This window comes from Cryptomeria japonica, chromosome 1 (genome assembly GCF_030272615.1).
Source record: "Cryptomeria japonica chromosome 1, Sugi_1.0, whole genome shotgun sequence".
Classification (NCBI taxonomy): Eukaryota; Viridiplantae; Streptophyta; class Pinopsida; order Cupressales; family Cupressaceae; genus Cryptomeria; species Cryptomeria japonica.
The window spans coordinates 660,188,693-660,215,793 of NC_081405.1; the positions used below are offsets into that span (position 1 = coordinate 660,188,693).

At 37.9% G+C, this 27,101-nt stretch overlaps 1 protein-coding gene across 1 annotated transcript in view; it reads left to right on the forward strand.

Annotated features, from left to right (window-relative positions):
• The window catches only part of LOC131050476 (uncharacterized), a 50,332-nt gene that overhangs the window by 22,248 nt on the left and 983 nt on the right, over nt 1-27,101 (forward strand). Inside the window, exon 4 of the mRNA XM_057984662.1 lies at nt 20,366-20,498. Within this exon, the coding sequence (XP_057840645.1) occupies nt 20,366-20,459 (94 nt within the window). The 3' untranslated portion in view covers nt 20,460-20,498. The remainder of the gene's footprint in view (nt 1-20,365; nt 20,499-27,101) is intronic.

The window sequence follows — 27,101 nt, forward strand, 5'->3', positions numbered from 1 at the left end:
GCGTAATGGCATCGGTGATTCTAACAAGTGGTATCAGAGCGCTGGGTTATGGGTTCGAATCCTAAGGCCTCCTTCAATCCGTTGGTGCGGAACCCTCAATTGGTGCTGAGGGGGAGATTGTTGAATTGGTCAGCATCCCCTTCAGGATTCACGACATGTGCTTCCTCTTTCCTCTCGTGGATTCTTGTGTCTGGCCGCCCTCTTGTTCGTTGACAACTCGAGATTTTGGCGTAACGGCAGCGGTGATTCCAACACACAAAACCTCTAATTGAAAAACAATTTTTTGGAAAAATTCTAGATCAGAAGAGGCTACGATTTTTTTATTAAAAAATTCGCCAAATTTTGAAAAACCCCATCGACTTGTTCTGATACCATGAAAAATAATTGAATGATCTTGAATGAATTAATTACGAATATACAACCGTATATAAAGGAATTACAAGATGGTGTTCTAAAAAGAACGAACCGTTAAACTAAAGCTTAAAAAAGCTTAAAATGGTAAATAAAGCTAAAGAGCTAAAAACTAAAAAGCAAACTATGCGTTCTTATAAAAGAAGCAATAGTTGCACTTAAAAGCTAAATAAGTCGACCACTAAGATGACGAACTAAAAAGCTAAATGACTAACTAAATGACCATTAATAGAACCACTAAAAAGGTATATGACTAAAATAATTAATTATTCTAATAATTATTAAATATATACTTAAATCACAAATTTATAAAGATTAGAGGATTATACTATGGTTATGATATTCATCTAGTCCATCTACATCATTAAATGTAAATGATAATGATGATGTTAGTCTTAATTAAGATCTATTAATAATTGTATTATTTGAATAACTATCTTGAAAGTTTGACAAATTGGATATAGAATTAGTATATTGCACTTTAAATTTGTAATATTTATGGTAGTTTTGTTTAGCACATGCATGCTATGTGGTATTCCTTTTTTTAGGCTGTAAATATGTATATATTTGTGATTTTATATGTTTTTTGTATAGATATACCCAACCACCCAAAAAATTCAATTGTACCGGCATACCATACACACGTACGTGTATTCTCTTGTGTATTGTGAGCTTACTTTGGTACATATGTTGGCAATCTGATTTTTTCCTAGTAGGTGTGCAACTGGATTGTTAATCTTGGCCTCCCTATGTCATATCTTTGACCTGGTTTGATGGTGGTTTGCTTGAGAGGGAATTACGTATGGTTGGGTAAAAGGAAGTTCCTCAATGATTCGATTCACCCTTTTCCTACAAAAACTAATTATTTGGAGCCAATGATCCATTCTTAATAATTATTTTATATTACGCTTTAAGAATTTGCCTTTTTTTTTTTTTTGATAGGTAATAGGCCAAGGGTCGGAAGAATTTTATTGATTTAGTTTACATCTCGGTTCGGTGTGGGCACTAGTAGGAAAGAACCGAGGCAAGAAAACCTCCAGTCTAGCCCAAGGAAGATTGACTTCCTAGAAAAATATACTGAAACTTTTGATGGTATTTCTACCTTACATTGCTTGGCAATTTTGCCATTGAAATAAGATCGTAAAAAATTATACAAATGCTGTGGAATTATGAAAGTTCTGGAAGCTTTATATTCGCTTTCTGATATAGATCTTGGGGTGTGGCTTAAAAGATACTATCATTCCATCCTGGTATCCTTGCCCTGCAAAACATACCAACCACCCCAAAAACACAAAACCATGCACTCGAAAATCTGCAAAACATCTTAAATTACCATGTCAGCATATGTTAGTCCAAGATCAAGCAACACATTGGTGAATAGAGGAAAATGGACTGCCATAGTATAGTGGATGTTATAGTGATAATCAGAAAATGCTCCAGTCAGGTCATATAATTCAAGAGTTTTAACTTAGGACATTTTTTGGAGAATTATAAAATTTAGGCTATGATTCATAGACAATTCGTCCACAAATGACATATACAGAGCATATAACTTCATATGAATATAATTCTTGTATTTCATCTATCATAGGTAACCCCATTCTATACAATTCTTAGTCTTGATCCAACGAAATATCGTTCCTACATAAAACATCAGTTCGATTAATTATAAAGGTCTGGAAACCATAGTTGTCTATACTGCCTAATTAAAATTGAAAATGAAGCAGACACAGCCAAAAATAAGAACCAAACGAAGCTTGTTTTGCCCATATTAATTAGCGGCCCCTACCATACCGAAAGCCCATACTAAGTCTCGGTACCAGAGACTAATAGGTTAGAGAGACCTTTGTATCAACTATACTATATCCTAGACCGCCCCAAAGTAAAGAGTTGTATAGCAAAATAACAACAGGGTGGTGGAAACCGAATATCACCGGATCAAACAAAATTCCGTGTCTTCAAGGGGGCAGCGCGACAAGTTAATCCTCTTGACCTTGGGAGTCTGAGCTAATAGGCTCCCCATCCAGCTCAATACCCTGCAGGTTCAGGTAATCTTCAAACCAGGAGTCCTTGCTTGGAGCGCAAAGGTGAAAAAGGCAGAAGAGGAACTCAAGGCTCCTACGAATTTCTTCAGTTTTGGCATTGAAGGCGGTTGGGTCTTCAATAACCGGAATATGCTTCTTGGGCACCGGGTTGTTGTTAATGATCAAGATGTCATAATGCTTTGGCCTTGGGATGGTTAGTTTGTCACTAATATTGACAAGAACCCTCTCCATCTCCCCCAGAATGGATGCTTTGAAGACATCCTTGCATAGGGCAGCCATGACCTCTCCGTCCTTCTCAAAATACATTGTCACAGCTAGGAACATGGCCGCTATATCCTGGTTGGCCCTAGTGCGGTCCTCATTAATGAGATGTTCATGCCCTAGAACTCTTTCGACTGCGTAAATCACCACCTCATGAGGGAGACGGATAATCCTTCTCAACCTATTCTTCGTGATCACTCCACAGAAGGCCATCTATCTTTTAACACTTATCAATCTAACCGGGGTATCCATGGATGGAATTCACTTCTGTTAAGCCTGAGAAAGTCGAAAAGGCCGGTCTGAGAGCTCTTGTTAAATAAGGGGAGAATCGATGTCTTTGCAAAACCGAGGACAGGGAGTAATGATTACATGACACTTAGATCAATTTACTTAAGATTTCGGGTGATATGCCAATGCAATTAAGATTTGAAATTGTTGATATGACAGATCTATCTTGTCGATCACATATCTGTGTAATCATTAAAGATCAAGGTAGTAATTACATACTAGTACTTATGCCCGCCCCTTAAGCGCATGATTTATGTGTTAGACATCTTCGAATAAGGGGAGGGGGATGCCGAACCTTAGGATTAGGCTAACGTTTAAGATTTAATGAGGATGATGTTCCAAACCCCCTCTTAGTTTAAAAAGGAAAAATAAATTTAAAGGTTATAATTCTAGCTAAAATTTGAATTTGATGGATACATCAAGGGGTAATGTTAAGTTTAAGGATGGTGGCCTGGCATAATGTTGATGAAGGAGAAACCATCTGTACCTTTATTTGCTAGCTGATCCGTTCTGGAGTTGCCTTCTCCATAAATATGGTTAACAGTGATTTCATCCAAGGATTGAATATCAATCATGATGTTTGAAAGGATAGCATTGAGTTTCCAATTAGGCATATTTCCTTTTCTGATGGCATTAATAATGATAGCCGAGTCCCCTTCTATGTTGATCTTTCCTATTTTTAGGATTTTGCATAATTTTATACCTTCATGTAGGGCTCTTAGCTCAGCTTCATTGTTGGAGCTTATACCTGTTGGTGAGGCTAGGGCTGCAATTTCCTCCCCTTTCGAATTTTGTATACAACATCCAATTCCTGAAATACCAAGATTCCCTCTGGAAGTCCCATCAAAGTTGAGCTTAAACCAGCCATCTTTAGGGGGGGTCCACTTGCACTCCTTTCATTTTTGTAGGTTGATGGATGGCCCATCTCCAACATATGGGGGAATTTTCCGACCAATCCATTTTAGTCTCATTTCCCCATCCCATTCAGTCATTTCCAAATTTTTATGACACTTAATAGATTGACAATTGATTAATTCAATTATGGCTGCCTCAACCTTGTTTGTAAGTTGAGGCCAGTCCATCTTGCAATCTTTAAAGATCCTCCTGTTTCTTTCTTTCCAGATCTCCCAAATCAATAATGAAGGAGCTGTAACCCATAAACCCTCATATAAGCATTTTTTGTTTTTGATCGGCCATGCTTGGAACATGGCTAGGACTGAATTTGGGATGAGGGCGTACCAATTCAACTGCATTTTAAGCCAACCCCAACAATTGTGGGAGTATTCACAGGTCAACAATAGATGGGTGGTAGTTTCCTCCATCTTCTCACAGAGAGGGCATCTACTAGGTCCCTCGAAACCCATTCTCCTGAATGTGGAAGCTGTCAGGATTCTATCCTGAAGTGCCAGCCAGGCAAATAACCCAGCTTTGGGAAGACATATTTTATCCCAGCATAATTTTAGTGGGATGTTTGTATCATTGATTTGACCTTTTCTAATGACTTCATTGTATCCTTCTCTTGTACTATATTTACCTTTTTTAGATCCATCCCATGCTAATCCATCTTCCTTTTGACTAAAGGAGATTTTTCTTGAAGCCAATGTGCCTTCCAGTACTTTAAACTCATTAGGTAGGAGATCTAAGTTTCCTAAGGATTTCCACTTCCAGCTTTTAATGCCATCGACCAAAATTTCCTCTATATAGTCTGAAACCTTATCTCCCCACCGACTCTCCAGGATGGATATGGCAGTATCGAATTTATGTTCTCTAATGATTGTAGGGTAGCCTCCCCAAGAATCCTTCCAAAATAATGCTTTCTCTCCATTCTCTAGATTCCATGTAAGCTTATTAGATATGATATCCTTGCAGTTCATCATGAAATTCCAAATCCTTGAACCCTTAGGGAGGGAAGAGATTCCAAAGATGCTGATTGGATCAGAATTTTGGAGGTATTTGTTATAAAGTAGTTTAGCCCACTTTAAATGGGGCTTATTATACATTCTCCACACCAGCTTTGCCCCTAGAGCTTTGCTTTGGAGAGTTATGTGTTTTAACCCCAACCCCCCTTTTTCTTTTGGTTTACAGATTTTATCCCATGCCACTAGGGGCATTCTGAATTTTTCATTGGCTCCTTGCCAAAAGGTGGTCCATAGATGTTTGTTCAATTCCTTCTTTTTTGATATAGGTAGGTCAATACAGGAGAGTTGGTATATGGGCATGGCAAATAAAACTGATCTTATCCTAGTTGCCTTGCCCACTGAGGAAAGCCATCTTCCTTTCCAAGTATCTATTCTTTTTTATAATTTTTGTTAGAATTTGATCCCATAAATTCGAGGATCCCTTATCCAAGGGTATACCTAGGAATTTGCAGGGTAGGTTACCTTTATTAAAATTGATGATGTTGCTTATTTTATTTGCTAGTTTTTCTTCTGTGTCGAAGAAGAATATATTTGATTTTAGGGTATTGATTTCTTGGCTAGAAGCCATTGAGTAGGTGTCTAGAGTTTGCTTGATAGACTTGGCCTCTAGCATGTCACTATGTCCAAAGAGCATAGTATCATCTACAAATTGTTGGTGCGTGGTGGCTTCAAGTCCACTAGCAATTTTGATGCCCTGTATAGACGACTGCTCCCTAGCCTTATTAAACAATCTTCCCAGAGATTCAGCCATTAAAATGAAGAGAAAGGGAGATACAGGGTCCCCTTGCTTGAGCCCTCTAGAGATAGTCCCCTTGCTTGAGCCCTCTAGAGATAGCAAAAAAACCGGCAGGAGATCCATTTACAAGAATTGACATTCTGGGTGTGGAAATGCATTTGTAAATAAGGTTGATCCATTGTTTTGCAAAGCCAAAGGCTTCAAGGCATTTGCATAAGAAATGCCAATCTACCTTGTCGTAGGCTTTTTTGATGTCTAACTTAATTAGCATACTTGATTCTTTATTAATCTGTACTGAGTGTATTGTTTCTTGGGATGATGATACCATCATAGATTGAGCGGCCTGGCACGAACCCAGTCTGTTGCTCACCGATCAGCCTGGGAAGAAACTTATGTAATCTATTTGCAATTGTTTTTGTTAGTAGTTTGTATGATGTGTTACAAAGGGCTATAGGTCTAAAGTCTTCAAAGCACTCAACTTTGTCTTTTTTTGGTATTAGGGCTATAATTGTATTGTTTAGTCCTTTAGTATTTTTCCAGAGTTTCTTATTCCTTCTAATGCGTTAGTGACCTCATCACCAATAAAGTTCCAACATTGCTGGTAGAAGGAAGCTGGGAAACCATCAGGTCCAAGGACTTTTACTGGGTTCATCTAGAAAAGTGCTTTCTCAATCTCTTCCTTAGTGAATTTTGCATTTAGAAACTGATTCTGCTCTTTGTTTATTAGCTTTGGGATACAGTTGAGGACCTCGTTCTTAGAGGCTAATCTTGATCCTTCCAGGTTGTTAAAGATGATGTCAAAGTAATCAATTGCTTCTTTGGCAATGACCTCCGGATTGTTGCTTAGATTACCAGATTTAGTCTTAATGTTGGTGATTTTATTTATTATTCTTTTTTGCTTGGTACTATTGTGGAAGAATTTGGTATTTCTATCCCCTGATTCTAGCCAGTGTTTACTTGACTTTTGTTTCCAGAAAATTTCTTCTCTGTCCAAAATTTCTTTATATTTTGTTAATAGGGATCTTTCTTTAAGGTAGAGGTAATTGTCCATGCCCTTCCTAATAACCTCTTCGTTTATTTCCTTTGAAGCTTCTTCTATTTCAATTTTTTTGCTGAAGATATTTCCAAAATGGTTCTTATTCCAAGCTATTAAATTTTGTTTTATTATTTTTAATTTGGCAACTACCTGGAAGGATTTGGAACCTGTTGCTTCGGATTCCTTCCACCATTTTTCTATTAACTTTAAGATTTTCTTATCTCTTAGCCACATTAACTCAAATCTAAATGGGCCTCGGGTAGTAGGGATGACTTCTAAGATGTTGAGCTGGACTGGGAAGTGGTCTGATCCAAATAATGGCAGGATATTTGCTTCAAAGGAGTTCGGAATGTTGGCCAAATTTCCCTGTAAGAAAAATCTGTCCAATTTTTCTGCAATATTGCAGAATCTTTTTCTTCTATTATTCCAAGTAAAGGAGTTCCTTTCAGTTTTGACTTCCATTAGATTGCTATTTATAATCCATTCTCTAAAATCTATGGTGGCCTGGGAGACTTTTTTCAAACCCCCCCATTTCTCCAGAGGATCCGCTATGGCATTGAAATCCCCTCCTATAATACTAAACTGATCTGGCACCGAAGTAAGGAATTGCTCGATTTCAGCCCAGGTTTTCTTTTTGTCTTTGTTCTGAATGGGCCCATAAACATTTATCAGGAGGAATTTTAAATTGCTCTTGTTACTATTAATTTCAACCACACAACCAGTGGGGAAACTTATGTATTGACTCATAGGAGACTGCCCTAGGGTCCCAGATTACTACTAATCCTCCAGACGCCCCCACGGTTGGGAGCCCCACTACTCTTATCCCTAATTTTTTGTTAAATGCTTCTGAATCATCCTTATTTAGTTTTGTTTCTTGTAATAAAATTAATTCTGGGCTAAATTTTGTTATGCAACGTTTAATGATTCGCTGCTTGTTAGGGGCATTCAAGCCCCTAACATTCCACTTGAAGAGCATCATTTCTCCTTGGGAAGGATCTTCCCCTTCCCTGCATAAAAAAGATTTGTTAATTTAGTTTGGCCTTCTGCCTTTCTTGCCAGATTGACTAGCTTCGATAGGGGTTTCCTACCCCTTCTTTTAATTTCTTTGGCGCAATCTGGGAACCAATATCTTCTATGGTTTTGGCTAATCCAAGGTTGCCTTTTTCTAGTTCCTTTTTTGATTCCATGATCCCAATAACCTTTTGAACTGCATCCAACAGAATATCTTTCTTCAAGAGCCCTAGCATAAGAAGCCTTTTTTGATATGCTAGTTCCTCATCATCAACAATTTCATCTATGAAAGTATCCATTAGATCGTTAACTTTTTCATTGCCCACATAATCTAAGATGATCCTCTTTTCTACTTCAATTCTCTTAAATGTTCCTCCTCAGTTTCCTTGGTTTCCATATTTTGGGGGTCATTAAGTTGTGATACCGGGCAAGCTTTATCGCTCAAAATAGAAGGCAGGCAGTCCATGCCATCTACCTTGCCGATAACCCCTCCATTAAATGCCATTTCTGATTTCTCCCTAGGAGAACCTTGCGTGCACCAATCCATGAGGGTAAGCTCTTCGATGAGAGGGACAGGGGTATCTATATCCATAAGTGAGGGTGTCTCAAATATGCCACCATCATCGTAGGCAATTTCCCCTTCCTCTAATTCCTGAATTAGGGTTTCCTTTTCCTTCCTATCCATTGTAGTCCTACTTAGGTTCGATTTATCTGTAGTAGCCTCCATAAAAGTATTTATGGTGAAGCCTCCTCCTTCAGGATTGAGAGTTAAGACAATCTTATCCTTTGGGGGTAAAGTTGGACTTTTTTTTCCCCGGTTTAGGGTTGGGAAGGGTGAGATCTGGAAGGATAACTTCTTTTGAAACCACGCTGCCCTTAAATAATTCCGGTTTAACCCAATACAGAGAGTGATTTGTTATAATTTTAATAGGCTCAATGTTTGACAATTTTGATTGGCATTTAAACCATCATCTCGATGGTTGCAAAATCTCTGAAATTTTCTTCTAATCCTTCAAAACCCCCAAGAGAGTCACCTATTCTGACAAGGTAATGATCGTGAATAAGCTCTACTGGGAGGTTAGGTAGCTCTACCCACCTCTTGGGACAGAATGATCTTCGAAAATCTTAGGGGAAAAATTTGGTTGCCATTTAAAAAAGGAGAAACAATAACCTTTAAAGAAACTAGGTTGAAAATTTAGTAATTTATCCCTTAATACTGATGATTTGCAATGAATAAACATATAATTATCTTCTAGGGTTGTGATACTTACCTGCCCTTTGGTTGTGGAGATCAACCATTGGATAATATCTTGGGTGGAAGCGCCAAAACCGCACCATTTGCCAAAGAGACCTCGTCTTTTGTAATCCTTCCAGATATCGTTTGTATACTAGTTACTTATGATAATTGTGTTCTGACTAGAGCTGATATGAGAATTGGCTTGCTTCTTGATATTATGATTTTGAGACTTGCTTGCTATGTTAATAGCCTGAGGAAGGGCCATTGGCGGTTTTGGTAAAGACTCCACATGAGACCTTTTTTTTTCCAAGTTTTACCCTATTTGCACCCGCGGCAATTGAATTTGCAGTAAATCGTGTTTGTCGTTGTGGTGGCCACCAATTGTCCTTCCTTGCCGAGTGGTCCTTGTGGTTTTCCAGTGCCGATCCAGGGTTCCTTTGTTTCCCCGACCAATCAGTATCTACTGCAGCAGATGCAGAGATATCCTTATTTATTGTAAATTTAGATTTATTTTGGCTGATTGGGGGGCCGCTTGGAACCCTAGCCGAGTCCTTGCAGATTTGATTCAGAGTAATCGGGATCGAATTTACTCCTGTAGCGTAGGATTGCATAGATGAAAGGGCTTCAAATCTGTTCGTTGAACCCACCTTGTTTTTGTGGGCATTCTGAGAAAATGTATTAGCTTGCCTTGGGGATATCCTCTTTGTCCCATTGATATTTTTTGGGCGAAGAACGGACTTCGCAGCTGGATGCGAATTCTTGATCGCAGGATACTGTTTACCACTTGTCGTGGTTTGGGCGAATTTTTGCAAAGCCATTTTTTTTTTTTTGATATATTTTGAGGCAGCTATATTAACAAACAAGAAGTTACAGTAAAAACAGGGCTAGAAAAAACCACATTCACAGAAAAACAGAGCAACTCGACAGAAATCAGAAATTGTATTAAAAAAATAAGAATTTGCTTTTGTTACAGAAGTCTACTTTGATCATTCATTTCTTTATGTTTGGAATGGAAAATTAATTTGAGTTCTTTGTTCAGCCTCATGCAATAGTTTATAAAGCAATTGAGATTAACGTTACTAGTTAGTTGTTTCTTGTAGAGAAATGATTTCTGCAATGATTGAAATTTTGAAACGTCTCATATAACGCCTCGCTATGAGGCCCAGAGGACAAACATATTTCAAGGAAAATTTGAATATTTTTTTTTTTTGAATAGATAATACATATGCAATGAGCTACATACAACATGATAAGACAAGATATTCAATAACAACTATCAAAAGTCCTCAAGGCCTCACAACGTCGTCACTAAGCAATAACAATAAACCAACATACATGATTCAAGAATCATCATTAAATCTTTGAACACCATTTATTGCCAAAGATCATGTTACACATTACATAGCCATGAGAATTTACATATGATCATTAATTACATTACACTGCATCCATAAGCATATAATCTCCAAGAGTACAATAATGAAATGAATACATGGATCTGGGTCAATATGGAGGCCTTCAAATCTGCACTTGAGCCATCATGAACATGAAGAAGGATGAACAAAACCCATTGGGTGCGAAAAGCACTCCACCCAACCATGTGGTACCATTAGGTCCACCCCTCGTGCTAGGAGGTATCAGTCAGACCTAAGAGACGAAAGGAAGTACAAGATGAAACTGAAGACTCCCATGAGGCTCACAAGACTACAATCACAAGAGGCCCACAAGGCTAAAATCACAGGGACTCAAAAGTAAGACAAGCAACTTTCAGAGGCCCAAGCAATCCACAAAAGGACAAATCCAAGAGAGACCACTAGGTATGCAATAGGGAAGAGTGTCATCACTAGGTTGTCATGAGTTACCTTGGTGAGTCTTCACTAGGTCCCGGTCCCCTTCCTGGGTTGCCATGGTGACCTCTCCCGACCTCCGACCCTCATACAAGCACTAGTGGACCACACCAACCTTTCGAAGGGACAAGATTGGTCGATGCCATTCCAGGCCTTCTCTACTTACCTCAGTCCTAAACAAGCACCCGAGCGTAGGAGAGGCAACAATTTAATCTTTATTAATGTGAACTAGCTACCCACCCCAGTTCATTATTTTAAATTTTCACTTGATTATAAAACTCTCATTGAGTTACCCTAGCGACCACTTTGGGTCCCGGTCCCCAATGAAAGCCACTCCCCCTTGGCTTGCACCTAACAATATAAAATTTCAACACAGGGTCTACGACACCCAAAAACACCAAGAGTCAAGACCCCTCTACCATAGCAAGGCTGACTGACTTGTTAGAACAGGATTACAAACAAGGAGGTTCAATGAAAACAAGGAATGATTGACTAACATAGAAGTCATGTAGGACACCAATCACATTACATTAAAAGACGAAGAGAAACCATACACAATTAGAAAACTCAAACATTGTCCTTAGCCTCTGCAACCAAATTACATTAAAGCGACATAACCGAGTATCCAACTATGATAGACAAGGTCCATAAGCAAATACAAGGTCTCATAATGCCAAACATAAGAGAATCCAAACACAATAAAACACCAAAGAGACCATAATACCATCTATACATCGATTAATTCAAACTAACATTAATTTTTAATAACCCAAAATTTAAACCATTATAACTCATTTTATTCCTAATAATTTGCACAATGATACCGACATTTAATTATTCAAAACATTTAAGAAATTGAAATTCATTCCTACAATTGCTATCATTATATTTGATCAACAACAAATTAAATGAAGATTAGCCAAGTTCATATGAAAACATAGATATAATCCTAAAAAGAACTTAACCACATGATTAATTAGTTTATATGAAATGACATATGTATTAATCTAAATACATTTACTTTTCTCAAAAATATATCTATATTTAACAAAATAGATATATTTATTTCGCAAAATATAACTCTATACTCAAATCTAATAATATTAATCTAAATATATTTAATTTTATCCTTTATAACTATCTTTATCAAAACCTAGCTATATTTATCCAAAATATAACTATTTTAATCAATTATACTATCTTATCAAAATAAACTACATTTTCCAAATTAAAAATATATATCTATCTATCTAATTATTTGACCACCATCTATACACACACACACACACACACACACATATATATATATATCAAACCCACATATATCAAAACATAAAAAAAAATTAATATTCACAAAACTTTTCTTAAAAATTTAACAATCTGTTTAAATGTAACAAATTTGGACTCTGAAGAAGTGCCGCGTGGGGGGGAGGGTTTCCACCATGGACCCCCATGGTGGTGGTGGAGATCCCACCATCGTGGATAAGCCCACGGTGGGTGGGCTCCCCACCACTGTGGATAGGCCCACGGTGGGTGGAGAAACTCCCCACCACTGTGGGTGCCCACAACACCTAGAGAACGGAGCACAAAATTATAATTTAATATGCAGATAATTAATTATTCACAGAACAGAGATTTAAACCTTTTGAAATCCATAAATCCAAATGCACAGATTCACCAAAATATGTTCTAACCCCAAATTTTTCCAAATTTCTTTTAAACAAAGATCAATAAAAAATTTACAAAACAAGGTCACAGATTGGATCTTTCTAGATATCAAATTTAAACCTAGAATTAATATTTGGAAATCTATAACCCCCAATTTTCCCATAAACAGACATTTCCTTTTCAAATTTTCTCTATACAATTAAAAGCAAGCTGAATTTCATTCAGATAGGAAAGAAATTTACATGCAAGAAAGAAAAGAAATCTAAAAAAACCTACCTCTTTTTGCTAACTGGAAATCACACAGAGGTAGAAGCAGTATTCCTCAAGAAAAATCCTCGGCCTCGCAAGGCTCAACCAGAAAGCTTCAATCCAGAAATTCCAACAAATCTTCCAATACCCATTCCTTTTTTCTTATTTTCAATTTCTTCTTTTCCAACTAGAGATTTCCCAAAATTCATTTCAAAACCCCCATATCCCGAAAATAATTCTCCTAAATAGAAAGATTTCATTCCTGGCAAAACAATTCTTCCCCTTGATTTTTTTTTCCCAAAAGTAGAAGATATGCCTTTTTCCCCAAAAGTAACTCCCCATACAAAAAGCATGCAAGCTTCCTCTCATTAAATTCATTAATTAATTTATTTTTTTGTAACTCCCCACACATGCAAATTTTAAATTTTGAAAACAATTAAATATTAATTACTTTTAAAATTAATTTTCATGAGCACAATAAAATTCCTATAATAAATATCTAATTTTCTTTTAAATAATTATTTAAAAAAATAGTAGAATAGATTAAATCACTTAGCTAATGTAATTAACTAAATATAATATTGCGCAATTTCAATTATACTAATTAATTAATCATTAATTTTCAATTACCTTTAATAATTTTTTTTTGGTCGATAAACGTCCAAGCCAGATCATTATATTAATTAAGTCCATACATATAAACAGAGTTCAATTTTCTTCCAAACTGAAAAAACCAAACAAAGTCTCCTAAAGAGACCGAATTTTATCTATCGCAGTGCTAAACAAATGGATGAGAGTTCATGAAAATGGATTAAAAAAAGACTTCTATAAGTCTCTATAGTCTACTGTTGATGGCCATTACCATCTATCACCTTCGAGATTATATGTTTACAAAAAATAAGGCCTATAATATCCAAAAGAGCAAAAGCATTTTGAAAATCAACCATAAAATCCTATCTGTGATTTGAAGGTAGCCGGCCTTGTGATGAAGCTGTTGCCTGAGAGTGACCACTGCCGCGCGGACGACCCCTCCCTTTGCCTGGAGTTGCCTGCCTTCTGCGACCATGTGCCCTTCTACGACCAATAGAATCAATCGCTGCATGCCTCTGCACCTCCTGCTCAATTTTAGGAGGGAGAAAACCATTTAACCTTAAAAAATCCACAAATTCCTCCTCCCTGTCTTTGTTGTCCAAATCGTTGGACAATATCCTCCAGTTTAGAAACTTGATTGCCATTGCCGCAAGAGCCCTGTGTTGCTTTAAATCAAGACCTTTGAGGTCCAGCAGGAATGGATAATAATTAATGACTTCCCCAGGAACATAAAAGAGAATCAAATCTCCTAGACGTGGCATTCTAGAGTCAAGGAGCGCTCAATTGAGGACATCTTCGAGACCTCCCAAGATATCTTGACTAAATAATTCATTCATCAATGAAGAGACCTCCTCTTTGGTGACTTGATTATCCACGAGAGATGCCACAAACCTGGGGGAGATGAAGGTACTATCCCTTGGGTATTCGTTCCTGCTAATATGCGTGCTCCCCAGGATTAATTTGACTGCTAAAATAACTAAAGGCTTTGGCATGCACAGTAATCTTTTGAGCCTAAGATCTGAAATCTCTCTGAAAGGGACTTGTCGGCTCTCTAAGGAAAGGGAAATAGGAGTGTCAGCTCCAAAGTAGGAAATAGGGCGAGGAAAGGCTCTAATGATGAAGCCAATGGGTTCTTCTGAAGCCATCACAGGCGATAGAATGAGGAGGAAGGGGAAGAATCAAAACCAGATGTCGAAAGAGCTAGAAGAGCGGACAGAAAGACGAGAATGAATCGCCAGAAAAATATTAATAACTGCCCTACAAACAGGCGACTACCTGCAGCCTTTAATGCAAGATAACTCGAGTAGGATAACCCTAGGACGGAAGGTGGCGAGATACGAATTTCCAAGCGAGAGAAATTAAAGGCTCAACCTTTGATGTCATGCCACCAAATAGTGCATCTTGTCCAGGTCCTTTAGGCGGTGTCCTTTCAGTTTTGTGGGGGATGTGGCAGATTTGATAACGTCATGAATCTCTCGAGAGGTACGCCAAAAATCTTCTCATTAAATGATTTCTGACAGCAGGCAAAAGAATTTAGAATTTCTTTCCGAAAAAGAATAAAAAATACTTCGACCAAAATCTTTGTCCAAGTGGGATGTGACGGAGTAGGTGCTGAGTGCTAGCTTAGCCTTTGACAAGGCACTTAAATTTCCGGCAGGAACATTTGATTATAGCCATTGAAAGAAGCAACGAGTCCCCTATTTCTGATTAAAAGCACTCTGTTTCAAACTTTGCATACCAATGAAGAGAGAAATGGTCCAGTCAAAGTGTCAATCATTGAGCTAATTTTTGACCTCAAACACCCACCGAAGCAAATTGAGACTGAGAGCTGCAGACTATCACGTGGAAGCTACTTTTGAGATTTCTAACATAGGATTGTTTGCTACTGTTGGCATGCAAACTTATCCTTAAAGTCTACTAATTCTCCTCAATTTGAATCCAGGTCGCTTAATCAAACCAGGCCAAGCATCAATCACTAAGACAGGTTATTTTAAATTCATCCGCCCACCAAGACAAATTAGTTCCATTTGCCGCAATCTTAGAGAGGGCATCTGCCTCTGAATTTGCTTCTCTATAGACATGCTTGCAGGAGAAATCATCAAATCTGGACAATTCCTTCAAAATCCTTTCCAACAGAGCTTGTAGTCTCCAATTTGGTAATCTCATGGTTTTAACTGCATTAATTGCTATAGCTGAGTCCCCCTCCACAACTAGATATTTAATCCCTCGACTTGAGCACTCTGAGAGTCCTAGCAATAAGGCCTTGAATTCTGCTATATTGTTGGTATTAGGGGGTATTGACAGAGCCATCTTTCCTTTGAAGAGTCCATTATGGTCCCTCACCACAGATCCTATACCAGAAGCACTTGGGTTTCCTTTTGAAGCCCTGTCAAAGTTCAATTTTAACCATCCAGGTTTGGGAGGGGTCCAAGCTACACTATCTCTGTCATTACGTTTTTTCCCAATATCAGGGGGAATTTTTAAGCCATTCCACTTTAATCTGGTTTTGTCATCCCAAGCCGTAAAATTATTGTTTAAGCTTGTAGATAGGGCTAGACTGCTGTTGGTATTCTCTACAATTGAAGTTTCCAAGGAAGAGAGAACTGACTTTAAACTTCTTGCTTTGCCGTCAAAAAGCCTTCTATTACGTTCTTTCTAGATCTCCCAGTCAAGGTAGGAAGGAGAGATTTCGCAGAGAGAGCTAAGAGAACCATTCTTTGATCTTATTGGCCAGCTTTGAAAAAGTGAGACTATGTCATTTGGAAGAGCTGTTATCTAGCCTAATTTGGCACATAGCCATCTCCAACACTTTGCCGAAAAGGGATAGTTGAGGAGGAGGTGGTTAACTGTTTCTTCTTGAGCCTTGCAAAGAATGCATCTAGATGGACCCTCAAAACCCATCTTTCGGAACCTATCTGCTGTAAGAATTTTCCTTTTTGTTGCTAGCCACACAAAGATGCTTGCCTTAGGGATAATTCTATTGTTCCAAAATAGTTTTTGAGGAATTCCTTGATCCTCTGAAATCCCTTGACTTGCTAGAGTTTTGTAACCATCCTTAGCACTATAGTTACCTGATTTAGATGGGATCCATATCAGGGCATTTGCTCCTTCTCTAAAGAACAATTGTCTCTCTTTGATTGACTCAATTAATTGGCTTAACTCAGCAGGGGGAAGAGGCAACCCCTCCAAATTCTTCTAGCTCCAGCCTGGTATAGGGTTCCCCTTCTCAAGATTGACATAGTCCTTGACATTTTTCCCCCAATGCTGTTGTAACCATTGTCTAGTAGTTGGAATGGATAATAAATTGTCTAAACTCAGATAACCCCCCAAGAGTCTTCCCCAAAAATACTAGAAGAACCATCATGGACATCCTAGGAGACGCCGTCAGCTATCAGATTTCTGCATTTGTTAATGAAGTTCCATATCCGAGAACCTTTGGGGTGATTAGTAGACCTTAAAAGATTAAGGGATTCCTCTGCTTCTACATATTTGGAATTCATCATTCTTACCCATCTTGCTTTGGGTTCTTTAAGCATCTTCCAAACCAGTTTGGCCCCCAATGCCATATTTTGAATCTGAAGGTTGTGGACTCCCAATCCTCCTGAAGATTTCGGTTTGCAAATTTTTTCCCAAGCTATTAATGTAATTTTGTTCTTCTCTTTAGTTTTTTGCCAAAAAAAATTCCTCATCTTTTGAATGACATAATTATTCATTCCTGCAGTTAGAGCTAAATAAGACATTAAATAAATTGGAAGAGCTTAGATGACCGCTTGAAGCATAACCAACCTACCCGCCCAAGATAACCACTTCCCTTTCCATGAGTTAACATTTTGGTCCAGCTTTATCTTTAAAGGATCCCACAAGTTTGAGTTCCTTAGGCCCCTGTCTATGGGGATGCCCAAGTAGATGCACGGTAGAGTACCCTTTTTGCAATTGAGAATTCTTAAGATCCTGTGCTCCAAAGGTAGTGGCGTGGAGAAGAAGAAAATCTTTGACTTATCTTTGTTTGGAATTGACGTGCTTTTTTGGCTTTAGCTGTTTCCAATAGAAGGTTGTCGTCAACAAATTGCTGATACGTAGCTATAAAGTTGGAAGTAGTCTTGATTCCTTCCAGCTCTCTGTTAAAGTGCTTCGCTTTAATGGCTCTTCCCAGGGCTTCATCTGTAATTATGAAAAGGTAAGGAGAGATTGGATCTCCTCGTTAGATACCTTTTGAGGATGAAAAGAAACCTTCTGGTGTTCCGTTAATAAGAATTGAGAATCTAGGTGTAGAGATGCACTCAAAGACCCAATTAATCCATTGATTACTGAAACCAAAAGCTTGCAGAACTTTGCATAATAAGCGCCAATCCACATTGTCATATGCTTTGGATATGTCCAGCTTAACTATCATACCTGGCCTTTTCACGTTTTGAAGAGTGTGAATTGCTTCTTGAGCCACTATTACTCCGTCTAGAATTGAATGCCCCAGAACAAAACCTGTCTGCTCTTCTAAGATAATATTGTCTAGCAGAGGTTTCAATCTGTTTGTCATCGCTTTGGAGAGGATTTTGAAGATAGTATTGCAGAGGGAGATTGGTCCAAAGTCTCATAGACGGATAACTTTCTCCTTTTTTGGGATTAGCTCAATAAAGGTGTTATTAATTTCATTGAGAAGATTTCCAGACCTTCTAGCATACTCCAACGCCTCCACCAATTCTAGCCCAAAAATCTACTAGCATTTCTTGAAGAAGCCAGTTGGAAAACCATCTGGGCCTGGTGCTTTATCTGAAGGGAGTTGGTTAAGAGCATTTGTGATCTCCTATAGTGAAAAACTTTCATTCAACTTCCTATTTTGCTCTTCCATAATAATTTTTGGGATGCAAGATAGGAGCTTCCTTTGCTCCATTAGGTTTGAGCCTTCCTCATTATTGAGGAGCTTTGAAAAGAAGTTGACAATTTCTTTCCTGATGGCCTTAGGATCTTCAATAAAGCTGTTGCCTTGGAGTCCCAGCCTAGTGATCTTATTGATGCTTCTCCGGACTTTTGTTACATTATGGAAGTACTTAGTATTCTTATCCCCATCTTGCAACCAGTTCTCTCTAGATTTTTGCTTCCAGAAAATTTCTTCTTTGGATAGAATATCCTCATAATTACCTTTAATATATTAATATTTATACTTTCTCGCTAATAAAACATTAAACTAAACACAAGGGTAAGGGACTTAGACTAACAACACGAAATGCCAATAGGACTAACACTGACATAACCGACAAACAATGAACAAGGGTACCTAACAAGGGTCTTGTTTCCATAGGATCGATGGTACGACAAGGGTTTGATTGATAACTCTAGTTTTCCACTTTACCATTGGGTCATAAAGCACGCTCAAACCTGAAGGTTCAGGTGGAGTTGATGCTCGGTACCTGTAGCTGGGTAAACAAACTGTCGAACATGTACATAAAACCATATAATATCATACCATGAAAAGGGAATGGAAGCGACGTAGCTTGCCTGTGAAGAGCAGTGCGGCGCTTTTCCCTTTCACCCAAGCACATCAAGGATAAAGCACAGTGTATGTCAGAACAATTAATCATCGATAAATATAATGATTAAATCCTAACATCACATATATAATCCATCTCAATATTCATCTGACTAACTGAGCATAGCTACTCATCATAAAAACACACAATGACCATCATCATATAAATCATCATTCCAGCGATCTATAAAGTATAAATCATAAAGAGCCACTTAAACTACAGCAAAGGTCATCCAAAGTCAAACTAGGTTAAATCGAGTCTGACCAAGGGAGGGGCATCACATCTCAAGCTTCAGCTACAGTTTTGACTTAAAGCCTTGCCAGCAATACCCATATAGTAAAGACACTTGTGTATGGTGACCCCACTATATAAGAAACACTGGATAATATAGATAAATATTCTAGAATACAGACATTTCAAAATTTGATGGTCTAATGACAATGAAAGAACCCAGATTCTCTCCATGCAATCAAATGGAGATAGGATATGTAGACCATGTATTTGGAGAACAACATTGGAACTTGTCTTTAGTTCTAAATCTTCAACCCCATGTACAATTAAGGCAGGCTATAAATCCTTCTGTCAGCTCTCTAACAGCTTTTTTTAGTGAAAGATTTGTCTGATCAGAGGCACCTCCTACTGTAGTCTCAAATTACTTTTCTTTAGCATTCTTGTGCACGATGATTTGCTAATGGCTATAAATTTCATTATGATGTCTACTCAAGATATCTGCTGACAATCAGACAAACGTAATGAGAACTAGCAATGAAATGACCATTGGTTGTGTCTGGGTAAGTTCATCTTGCTTTCGAATGAAGCACAAGCTCCTTTACAATTAAAATTTTAGGTTGAATTTTCTACATATTACAATAATTGGAGTAAGCCAAAATGGGCCAATTGACTGATGCATAGAAATTGTTGACAGATTGCACACAATATACAAAATTGACTCCTTGCAACTCAAAAGATGTTGGATATGTTTGAGATGTAGTTTTAGCCAGAACCTACATAGTTAACACTTTAGAATTTTGCAGTATTAGAAATTGTTGTACCAGTTAGAAGATGGTGTACTGAGATGATTAATAACTTAAAATAATGCTAATTATGAGCTCCTGTATGAATTTTATTATCAACTGAGAGATACTTTGCTGCTTTATTCTGTTTTTGGAGTTGGGAGATGCTACCAGATGTGTCTTGATATTTTATTGTCTAAATCAAGTTATTTTCTTACCATTTGCAAGGTGATTGTCTGTAATTTGAATAATGTGGTAAGTTTTTTTAAAATATATTTTGGAAATTTGCAATGATATACAACATAGTGCATGCTCTATGCATATGCCTTTGGTACCATTTTACCAAAAGGAAGTTGGGAGAGATCGAATGCAAAAACTGAAATCTAATTATCTTCACATAGAAATTTCTTTGTGACTGGAAACTGGAAATCAACTGGAAACACAAAAGCTTTGAAGTTTCTGGTGCATTATCTTGAATTCATTGTTCTGTCTATGAACATGAGCATTTACACATTTTTATGTTGACAGGTTTCTATCTCAGACGGGAATTGTTTCAGTAGAAGAACAGATGAAAGATATGAATGTACCAAGCAAGCAAGCAATGGCAAAGAAAGAAAGATGAGATGGCTTTCTTGAGAGCTATACTAGTTTTCAGACCATGGTATGCAGATTCTAGCATCAAAATTTTAGACTTAATTGCAAAGAGCTTAAAATGAAAAACTTTATTCAAAACAGCAGATCTAAGTACACTAATCTACAAACACAATACTGCTGAAATGTGAACAGTGAATTTTCACAGATCTGACTGAGCTCTCAAATACTGCATCTATCCTCTTTTGAAACTCAAAAGAAACAAAGACTCTATATACACCATGATTAAAATTAAAATATGTGCCCTTTAAATAGGCAAGTGCACTATGAATCTAAGAGAAACTAGATGAGGTGTTGAGTAAAGCTTTGAGTTAAGTTTACCACTCACTTGAGAGACCCAGTTGACTGAGCAATCAATTAGTTTGGCATCAACCATCCTGGTCTAGCAATTAATAACTCCTAATCAAAGTAGTTTAGATTACAATACATCCACAAATTGCTCGAGTCTCAAGTAGTTGGTTGAGTGCTGATGTGAAAGAAGACTCCTTACATGGTTGGGCCTTACTCTCCTTACATCCTCTCTATGCCGATCTCTCAGCTGCACAGGAACCAAGGTGAGCTTTACCATCACTGCTGCACCATGTGAATGCTGATGCTGGTCTTGATTACTCCTTTAACACACCTGCACACAGATCAAGATTTCTTCTGGGTACATTTTTGTTGTTAGGGGGAACTGCAGTGCACTGCTTTGTTGCTGAAGGAAGAACACCTTTAGAGAAACACAAGGAAAGTTCTAACACTCCCTCTTTCACAGCATCTTGAATCTCCCCTCTACTAGTGGCATTGTCATTGTGTTGACTATCTGCGGACTCAAAGAAATATAATCTTGGATCACTGCTTCCTTCTATTCTATGAAATCTCTTTAGAATCTTCAAGGCCTATATCCCTTGTACAAGGAAAACATCAGCACCAACTTGGTAACCTCCTTCGTGCTTCATGCCAACTTCATGGATAAAATTCTCCGCACACCACATCATGAACTGTGTTGGAATTGTTTGCCGTTGTACCAAAAGCTTGAACTATGAACACCCGATACAAACACCAGATTTAACCTGACCCACGGGAGGCGGTTAAGCCATGTGATGAGTCCCCAAGGAGGTGCTGACCACCAAGTCAACAATCTCCCCCTCAGCAACAACTGAGCTTTCAGCACCCACTGAAGGGGGACTCAAACCCGTCACCCAAGGCTCTGATACCAATTGTTGGAATCGTTTGCTGTTGTGCCAAAAGCTCGAACTATCAACGGCCGATACAAACGCCAGATTTGACCCGACCCACAAGAGGCGGTTAAGCCATGTCATGAGTCCCCAAGGAGATGCTGACCACCAAGTCAACAAATTGTTCAGGACTTATTGCAATAATAAGCTCATCTTTATACACAGCCAATATAAGTGGATCAGATCTATCAAATAAAGATTTAAAATTTGCACTAACTCAGAAAAGCCAAACTGAGTAAAAACTCATTGATCCTGAAATGCCAAATTTGTAGTCAATGCATTGGCCCATAGAGGGTCTTCTTCAATCTGCCTTCATGGGTATCTTGACCATGCGACTCAAAACCATTGACAACTGAAGCAAAAGCGTCAACAAAATCAACTTCCTCCATTTAAGACAATCCTTTGGTAACTGAAGTAAGACTCTCATCAAGGTCAACTCCCACTTTTTGAGAGAATCTTTTGTCAATGAATTTATCTTGGTACTTTTAGCACTCCTATTAGTTGCATGCATGGAATCAATCAATGATTCCACAATAGATTTATAAATCGTCTCCACAATGCTAGGACACTCCATCATGACATCTTTCCATGCTTGATTGCATGATTGGATCAAAAAATAAAATGTAAAAGCCACCATATTGAACCAATCCATCCAAAACTTGACCAGGTTCACTTGTGGACCATTAAACTCAATGATACACTATGGGTCTGTCAGTGATACACTATAGGAAAATACAAGACATCATCTAGCTCAAGAACATCACTCGAAGGCATCTGGAATGAGATAGAGCCCAGTATGGTAATTGGACAGGTGACATCATTTCCTAATTCCACTTGTTTGTCATCCTCTCATTTTTGAAGTTTGTTGAACTCCCTCTTATTGAGGGTCATGTGTTTGGATGCTCCACTATCCATACACCACCTTACACTAGAAGCAGGATTAGTGGATACGCATGATATATAGAGAAAGTTGTCTAAAGTCTGGCTGCTAACTCATCCACTCCAGCTGCAATTTTTGCACTCGCTGCAAACTGTTGCTTCTTGGCTTTCTTCTTCCTAGGACATTGAGATGTGTTGGGACCCATCTTGTGGCACTTGAAAGTTGAAACACTTCACGTGGCTCAAGTCTTTCTTCACCTGAATTGAAGAATTTGATTATTTCTCCTTGTTTTTATTGACCATTCTTGCATCATTCCTGACGACCTTTCCTTATTTTATCAATTAGACCTAAGTTCTAACTCTCTTCTACTTTAGCTAGAACAATTTTCAGTTGGGTCTCCTCATGGATGCACTCATCTCAAATATTTTCAAAAGTAGGAAGCTCCTCACAAGTTTAGACATCTCAAACAAATGGATCTCAAGATGAAGAGAACCCATTTATAGCTATGGACCATGGGCACTGACTCATCATTCTCCATCTTCTCCGCAATATCAGTGAGTTGATCTCTAAGCTCAAGGATCTTAATGAGGCAACCACTCGCTATGTCTGTATCGCTCATTCATGTGACATTGTGATTGTTCTTTAGTAATATCTTGCAGGAAATATTCACACCTTTGGCAGAGAGCGATCAAGGCATCATACATCTCCTTTGTTATTCTCTATGATGTGAGGGATTAAATTTTCCTTTACTGAATCTAGGACAATTCTTTGGCTTGGCTAAGATTTTGTTATGTTTGATCAATTGAACAGGGTTGGCAGGAGTTACAACCTTCATCTCCACAAAACACCAAAGATAAACTTCCTCTTGTAGCATCTGCAATCTACACATCCAAGGTGTAAAGTTTGAAGCACCCTCTAGATAGTCACTCTCTTTGAGATTGAGACTAATCATGCCTACAGCTCCCAAAAACACACTAATACTAACAGATCAACTGAAAATAACTCACATCAACAGCTTATCGTAGGTGCAGATCAACACTTCAATCACTGGAGCACTCAGGGCATCTCAACCTACAACCACTCATAGGTTTGGAATTCTTCAATAACTGAATACTCTTGGGCATTAAACCCACTGAAAAAATTTAGCCACTTATCTAAGGTCAAAGTCAATCTTCCAAACACTTGGAAAATCTTAGGTATCATGCACAACCACCTATCATAGGTTCTTGTGCCTTCCAAAAGTACAAATTGGCTTCAATCCCTGAACCTTGGGCATTGGTGATTCCCTATCCCAGGCAGCAGTCCTTTCCATCCATGGAAACCTTGGAATACTTGGAATTACCTCCCTGATACCTTATTAGTTTTTGGACCATGGAAAGTAGATTCTGCATTTAGAAAATTTAGTCCTAACTGCAAAGAGCTTAAGACTAAAACCCCAATCAAAATGGCAGATTTAAGTATGCTAATCTACAAACACACGGTAATCTACAAACACACGGTTGCTGAAAATATGCGCAATGGATATTCATAGATTTGACCGAACTCTTAGTATGACATCTATCTTCTATTAAACTGTAAGTAAAAGAGACTTTATATGATTAAAATTAGAAAATGTTCACTCTAAATAGACAAGTGCACCATGAATCTAACAGAGAGAAACTAGATGAGGTGTCAAGTAAAGCTTACAATTCATTGGGATGCCTCAGTTGACTGAACAATCAATTAGTCTGTCTAATCAATCAATCTTGTCTAACAACTAATAACTCCTAATCAAATAGTTCAGAATCCAGATTATGTTACATCTACAAATCACTTCCCATGTAGTTGACTAGGTATGAAATTCAAAGAAGACCCTACATAGTTGGGTCTATTCTCCTATATAACTACGTCCTCTCTAGGCTGATATCTCAGCTGCACTGAAACCAAGGTGATCTCTGCCATTACTGCTGCACTATGCTAATGCTGATGCTGTTCTTTACTGCGCCTTCAACACACCTCCACACAGATCAAGGTTGTTGCTGGGTATGTTTCTGTGCTAAGGGGGAACTGCAGTGTACTTCTGTACGGACATTATTTTTTCACATATATTCTGATTTGCATATATATAGCAATAGATTTGTATTATGTTTGCATTTTCAGTTACATATTGCTATATTTTACATATTACTCACTGATATATATTTATTATTTATTATTAATTCTCTTTTTCTAAATATAAATACTGTATATGTTCTAACTTGATGTTGATATTATTGGTTTTTATTTTTAACATAAATTTATAGATTATGTTTATGCATCTCATATGTAATTATCCTCCTTTTCTGTTTTTTTTCTCTTTTTCCTCCTTTCTTGTCCTTAGTTTTTCGTTCTTCTTGTCACCGTCTCCTCCATCTCCTTTTCTAAGGGTTAAACCTTCAATCTAAATCATGACTCTCCTCTTCTTGATGATGGATCATTGAGCGTGATCTGAAACATTGATCTGAAACATTGATGCAAAAAATATGTAGTTGAATCCAAAAGTACTCTATACATTAATTTGATGGACTGACATTTCCTATTTAAATTTCAATGAGTGCTCTTGTGATATTTTAAGTTGGAAAGCAAAGTCATCAAAGGCTTAAAAAAGTAACGAATAATTCTTTTTAATGAACATTGCAACGAAAGTAAATTTTTTTTTTGGATTGGTAAAGTTGTATATTTGTATTAATATTAATAAAAAGCTACATACTTCAGATACTAAAATTGGGATATAACCCCAAATACTGTTTATGAAATTTGAAACTATCAAACTGTTTGCTATACTGCAGCTACCCATCCTGTAAAAACTACTATGCCATCCCCAAAATTATGGCATATAACCGTCCACCACTAAGCCTAAATATAAACATTTACAAAAAAGCAAATAAACATTTAAACTTTCAAGTTTTCATTTTTTTCTTGCCCTGGCTGTTGATCTAGTAGTCCTCGGGGGCGAATTTTGTTCTCTTGGCCGCATCCTTCTTTTTGGCTTCTCTGGCTTCCTGCAACTCCACCTCTTTCTCTCGGACATAGTCTTTTAAGTTTTCCCAACCCAATCGAGCTTCCTCAGCCCTTGCCTCTCTGTCTGCAGCATCTCGCCACAGCACAAACGGTCTGAAACATTGATGCAAAAAATATGTAGTTGAATCCAAAAGCACTCTATACATTAATTTGATGGACTGACATTTCCTATTTAAATTTCAATGAGTGCTCTTGTGATATTTTAAGTTGGAAAGCAAAGTCATCAAAGGCTTAAAAGAGTAACGAATAATTCTTTTTAATGAACATTGCAACGAAAGTAAGTTTTTTTTTGGATTGGTAAAGTTGTATATTTGTATTAATATTAATAAAAAGCTACATACTTAAGATACCAAAATTGGGATATAATCCCAAATACTGTTTATGAAATTTGAAACTATCAAACTGTTTGCTATACTGCAGCTACCCATCCTGTAAAAACTACTATGCCATCCCCAAAATTATGGCATATAACCGTCCACCACTAAGCCTAATTATAAACATTTACAAAAAAGCAAATAAACATTTAAACTTTCAAGTTTTCATTTTTTTCTTGCCCTGGCTGTTGATCTAGTAGTCCTCGGGGGCGAATTTCGTCCTCTTGGCCGCATCCTTCTTTTTGGCTTCTCTGGCTTCCTGCAACTCCACCTCTTTCTCTCGGACATAGTCTTTTAAGTTTTCCCAACCCAATCGGGCTTCCTCAGCCCTTGCCTCTCTGTCTGCAGCATCTCGCCACAGCACAAACGGCCTGCACTCCACATCTTTTCCGTTTGGCATTATCCCTTCACCAAAATGGCATCATAAAGCACAACCCACCACAACTCTTGACAGCATGTACACATGCCTTGGCAACCCACACCACCTCCTCCTTCCTCCCAAACATCAAGCCCCACGCCCGCCACCATCATTGAGATGATATCAACGTTGGTGCGATACTGAAACTCAGAAAGCAGATATTCCTCTCCCAATAGGGTTTTTCAATAATCTGTAGAAACAAATTATCATCAAACTTAAAAATTCCTTGAAGTCTGTTCTCAGAGACTTACCCGAAAAACGCCAACTGCTGTTTTATTGAGTGGAGCAAAAAGTTCGCTTCCATGAGTGTTACTTGTAATATAAAACTCTTACCTTTTGTTGCTCTCTAGATTGTTCCTTTCAACTTGCGGTCCCATCAATGGTTGCTATTAATGTGCCCTCATTTCAAGGACATCATCCTTTGGCTCTTGCAATAACCATAAATGCTATTCCCGTGTCACCTTCCGCTCATCCCATGACCTTATGCCACATTGATGAGAGCAGAAATTGGCAGCGTACCAAAATCTAGTGCATTAAATGGGCGTAGGATACCAGCTCAAGATTGTCCCAAAGGAAAGAAAATTACATGCTGTCACACATTTCAATAAATTAAAATAATCTTCGGCCTCAAACCAACTCACATCCCATGTTGGACAACACATTAGCCTCCGAATTGCCCTCTCTA